Source organism: Sinocyclocheilus rhinocerous, unplaced genomic scaffold (genome assembly GCF_001515625.1).
Source record: "Sinocyclocheilus rhinocerous isolate Xijiao unplaced genomic scaffold, SAMN03320098_v1.1 scaffold1115, whole genome shotgun sequence".
Lineage (NCBI taxonomy): Eukaryota > Metazoa > Chordata > Actinopteri > Cypriniformes > Cyprinidae > Sinocyclocheilus > Sinocyclocheilus rhinocerous.
Window position 1 is genome coordinate 296274 of NW_015658514.1, and position 5622 is coordinate 301895.

Consider the following 5622-nt stretch of genomic DNA (forward strand, 5'->3'; position numbering starts at 1 on the left):
GTGTTTCAGAAAGGCGGGGCATAGAGGAGAAACAATAATGTACAGTATGTGGAAAATAATGTATTTTTTGAACCTTAAACCGTATAAACACATTTCATTACACCAAATAGACAAAATAATGTTATTTTTAGCAACATCATATGACCCCTTTAATATATAGTGTATCACCTGCTTTTTGTTGATGTCTTTGTGCAAAAATGAAATGGTTCATGCATTGTGCTTTTGTAACAGTATGTATGAAACTAGCCCACTGCTCCATTCATTATTCACAATAAATGATAATAAATTATAGATTTAGAAAATAATCCAACTATGCATTGTGATTGCAAACCCACAGGCAGCCTTTTAAAAATCTCTCTCTAAAATATTTATTTTTCTAAAATCCAAAAACATAATCTGTTCAGACCTCAACTGAATCCATTCCATGAAAACAACATTGGACACAGCACATGAGAAAAGCTGTCTCATAAGGGTATGGTAACGTACATTTAATTTAACATGTAAAAATGCAAAAAAGAAATCCATTCTATTACTAAGCTTATTCAGTTAAAGATGTGTTATTTCTGGACCACTAGTGTCACCAAACATAATTTTTTCTACAACACTCTTACAGGTGTGTGTTTTCCAATATCATTGTTAGCCAACAAGATCCATCGTAACCAACATAGATCAGTGATTTAGTATTTCCCGAAACCATACTTCTAACTGAACATTTGGGGAACCGTGACGTAAGAGGGATCCTGCGATTTAATCAAACATAAGAATATAGGAAAACAACAGAGAAGTAAAATAGCAAAGTCATCCTCAGATGCCATGTATGTTATTTACAACAGTAATCTAACATTAAATCGATCTCGAGGCAATTAATTAGCAGAAGTTTTTGCTCCACCACCTGCGTGACGTCATTAAATGAAACAATGCAGTTCAAGTGACAGTGTAGGGTTTTTCAACTCAAAAAGGGAAATATTTATGACGAATAGATATGCCAATGAAGTTACTACGGTTTCGGGAAACAGTTGTGACTAGCTACTTAATTTCTCTAATGCATTGTAGTTAAGTTGCAAGTTACATTGTTTTACAGGAAATGCGCCTACAAAGTCTGTCTGTAACTTGCCATCTGCCCCGATGTATTGTAAATTGACATAGAAGTCATTCCCAATTAGGTTTTCATATGTATGAGAGAGGTCACTCACCTGTATCAAACCTCTTTAATGTTTGAAACCATATCACACTTCAGCTTTAAATATAAAAAAATGTCAGTAGTATATTCCATAATATAAAAACAAAAGTGTGTGTTTTGAAGGAAGAGCGAAGGTTTCAGACCATGTCACGCTCACAAAATCTGTCTTTTAAACTCACAATGGCAGCTTGTCCTAAAGCAACCTCTGAGCTACATCAGCTTTGAGCTGTGTATGTGTGTGTGTGTGTGTGTCTGTCCTGAGGGGGCCATTGGCTCATGTCACTTGTGAGTTCTGAATTGCCCTCTTGCATCAACGTCTGAAAGAGACTCATCTCTCATTGCCTTTAAAGCACATATCCACACACCCACTAAAACACGCTCTCGCATTGCTGTCAGACTCAGTCCCATCATGTCACAGATTTTCAATCCAATATTACTGCTAATCACAGTGACCACATACTACACGGCTCCTTTTGGTACATTCCCTTCAACTTTACTCTAAAGAGTCGTTCACACAGAGTACATTTTTGTGTTCGTCTGTGCTGCTCCTCCACTGTTTTTCTATTAAACGTGCTAGATTGACTGTTGTGCTTGTGTCTCGCATATTTTGTGTATTTTTCTTTTTCTTTTCACTGCTCTGCGTACTACTGTGAGAATTTTACACGAGTCTCTGTCTCATCCTTTTTCAGCTGTCTGTCTAAAAGAACTGGCACTGTTCTGTAATTATGTTTCAGTGTAATTACAGTACCTTTACTTCTTTTGTCACATCACAATATCTATATAGGATAAAGGGTGTGAAATAATATGTAGGCTCAAATGCATTTCTTGTCCTAAATTTCCCAGAATGCTCAGAATAAAGGCCTGCCAGTGAAAGGACCTGCGCCTCCTTGGCTGGTATGTGAATTTATGATATTCTTTAGCTTTCATTGTGTGTTTGTTCATTTAGGCTAAGTCTCACATTTCCATACTGTCTCTTCCTAATTATTATAATTGGTTACTTATCCTAAGATGATTCATTCACAAGGTTGTTATGAGGACATCTCATTAATTAAAGTGTTATTATGTGCTAATGTCTATTATTTAACAAAGACAGACAATGTCCTTACTCTTGTCAGATTATTTCACAGCTTGTTGTTGATGGACAGAAGAGAAATGCAGAAAAGATTTTTATTTGTTTTTGTTTAATGCTATGGTTGTACTCTAAATTGCCTTTAGCTGGATATGAAATATTTATCACCCCTGCTGCTGGCCTATGAGGACCAGCTGAATGCCAAAGACAAACTCCTCAAGTCTTGTGAGGTGAGTTTGTTTGTGCCTGTGTGAGAAGGGGAACGTTTGAGTCAGTTTACTCTTATTGCATATTTTGTGTTTATTTGCAAGAATTCATTTTTTGGGGCATTCAAAAGTGTGTATTTAAATAACAATGGCTGCTTTGATCTGTGACATTTGTTTTGGGAGTTTAGAAAAATCTGATACTGGAAAGGTAGAAATGTATCACTTTAGTGATCGATTTCTATTGGATATAATGTGTAAACTCATCTATTTTATAATTTATATTGAGCAGCTTGTCAAATGCTGGAGTGTATTGTATTAATATGCAAAGTACCAATGAGAGATTAAAATGAGAATATAAGAATGAAGTTCATGCAGAGAAAGCTGATTTTAGCCACACTAATCATAGGATCTATGTAATAATCTCTTTCTAATAGTCTGGTTTTCTGTCTTTGAGTGTCTCTCTGTCTCTCTCTCTCTCTCTCTCTCTCTCTCTCTCTCTCTCTCACACACATTTCTCATTTTCTCTTTCTCTCTGTCTCTCTCTTTCTAACACACTTGCCTTGCAGCCAACACTCCCACCAGACTTACCTGCCTTGAATTTAAAGATCTTTCCATTCAGAGTCACGTGTTATATTTTAAAGGGACAGACAATTAATTTTACCACCCTCTCTCTGTAGTCAAGTGTTGAATAATCACATTCATCAGTGATATTTGTGATAAATATATCAAAGACACACACACGCACGCACGCACGCACGCACGCACGCACACACACACACACACACACACACACAAAAACACTAAGCAACTTATACTTTAAAAATGTCCCAGATTCTTCTGGAAATTTCTGAAAGATAAGATTAAAGAGATTCATTCCTGTGTCAAGGTGTTATTTTGAGAGCTTGCTAAGCATTGGTTTGGAGAGAGCTGAGGTGACGTTTTCACTTTGTGCACCTATGCTGAAGTTTCAGATGATCTCTGGCTGAGATGAATGCATTTACAGATGCACCAGAGGACGTTTGTGCATACCAATAACCTTACTTAAAGTATTTTAGCAGTTTGTGGTGTTTTTTTCCATGGCAAAATAAACATAGACTATGTCTCTTCTGACAGGAAGAACTACAGAGACTGAGAGCACGTACAGAGGAGGTAATTCAGGAAAATGAGAAACTTCATGCTCAGGTCAACAAAAGCAGCACTGTTAGCAACAAAGAATGGTGAGTATGAGTGTGTTTCTGTGCAATGTAAAAGTGTATGCATTTTTGTGTGCCTGGAAAGAAATCACAGTGCACTTACACTGAATTCCCTCCGAGAATTTTGTTTCACAGAAATTAGGGAAAAAAGTGAAAAGGAAAAATGTCCAGGGGATTGCGATAGTCCTGAGGGCGATAACAAAAACACGGCATCTTGTTCTTGAGGCATGCCTCACTCTGCTAGCCATGCTCTTATCACAGGATTAATAGCCTGTTTGGTTATGGCTGACGGTCATGGGGCTGAAGTTATGAGTATATGAGTGAGGATGTTTAAATACAAACCAACTAAGAATATATGCCATTTTCACTGTTCAAAACAAAGAAAAAAAATGCCAGATCTTAACTATATTCCATTAACGGCTCTTGCAGATGCACTCTGTTATTACCAGAATTGTTCAGTTGTGTTCAATTGTATTATAGTCGTTTAGGTTTCCTCTCTCTTATTTAATGTTAAAGTCATGAAATAATCTGACATAATAATCTGTTTTCTAAATATATGTTAGTGATCATATTGTAAACAATTCATCGATACATTTTTTTTTTTTTGACCTTGTAATGTTTAATCAAATTCATAATTCAATCTTCTGGTGAAATGACAGACTTCGCTTTAGTTACTTATGCTGGACTTCTGTATACATTTAGTCTACTTAAATTGTAATCATTTAGTCTGCTTAAACTAGACTGCAGGCTTGCACTCAGACAGCATCGCACAACTCCCTCAGAAATACTTTTTCCCTTTCTCTGAATTTCTGAATTTAAACCTGTCATTGAGCTGAACAGTGTGTGTGTGTTTTAACCCAAAGCTTAGAATTCAGGAAGGTAGTTTGTGTTAACTGGAATTAATTTGTATGTCCTAGAGAGGTTCTAGTTTCTGTCTTTGCATTAATTCCCAGCTGTTTACAGTCAGCTCGTCTTCTTCATCAGTGAAAGAATTCTCATCCCTCTTGCAAGCCTCACTGTTCATTCAAACACTCACACAGGTGTGTGTGTGTGTGTGTGTGTAGGAGGCACTTGCAGGAGCAGGCTCGCTTGGTGCTGGAGGAGAATCAAGTATTGATAGAGCAGTTGGAATTACAGCATGCCAAATCTAAAGAAACCCACAGCAAACATACACAGGAGGGTATGGTACACACAATCACACCTCATACCTCTTAATGCTCTTGATTTTTTTCGTGCCCCCTAAGAGCCATACAAAACATCTAGTCTGGCTTTGAGTAGTGTAGTCTGAAAGCAGATTTAGTCTCAACTGATAGCAGTTGCTAATCAAGACTGTTACACAACAAAAACAGCTCAAGATTACTGCTGTGGATTTCAGAAACAGGCGCTACTATCAGGGTCGCATTAACCATTGGGCTAGGTGGGGCTGAAGCCCTGGGGCCCGAACAAGGAGGGGGCCCGTGATTGGCTGTGGAGTAGATTGACTGGTCATCGGTAGCGCCTATTCTAAAATAGGGGCTATTCTAAAAAATGAGGAGAGAGGGGAAAACATGAGTTAGTGAGTCAGTAAAATCCCCAGCTATCAGGTTATTTTACTAAAGCTGATGGAGTGGAAGTTCAGTTGTGTTCACAAATATTGTATTGCATTAGGTAATCATCTATACTGTTTAAAATGAAAAATAAATAACAACATTTCAATATCCATCATGGCACCAAGTCAATGCACAATATAAAAAACTTCAACAGGTTATAAATGTTTCTGAGCTTGTATCACTAAAAAAGACATGCGGTTCTATTAAAATTGCATAGGCTACTTAGATGGTATAATCACGTTTAGTGCAAGTTTAAGAGCAACAGAAACGTATGAATTTCCTAACATTAGAAAGAAATACAATAATATCAAAGCACTGAAACTGGATCAGTTTTGAAAACAATGTTTGATTTTCTGTTATTAACAGAGGTGGGAATGTCTGTAAT

General features: G+C 37.0%; 1 protein-coding gene across 1 annotated transcript in view; it reads left to right on the plus strand.

The window, feature by feature from the left end:
• LOC107722366 (centrosomal protein of 89 kDa-like) overlaps window positions 1-5622 on the plus strand; it is a 72488-nt gene that overhangs the window by 16017 nt on the left and 50849 nt on the right. Inside the window, exons 11-14 of the mRNA XM_016530695.1 lie at window positions 2024-2074; window positions 2396-2479; window positions 3569-3672; window positions 4713-4828. Coding sequence (XP_016386181.1) covers window positions 2024-2074; window positions 2396-2479; window positions 3569-3672; window positions 4713-4828 — 355 coding nt within the window. The remainder of the gene's footprint in view (window positions 1-2023; window positions 2075-2395; window positions 2480-3568; window positions 3673-4712; window positions 4829-5622) is intronic.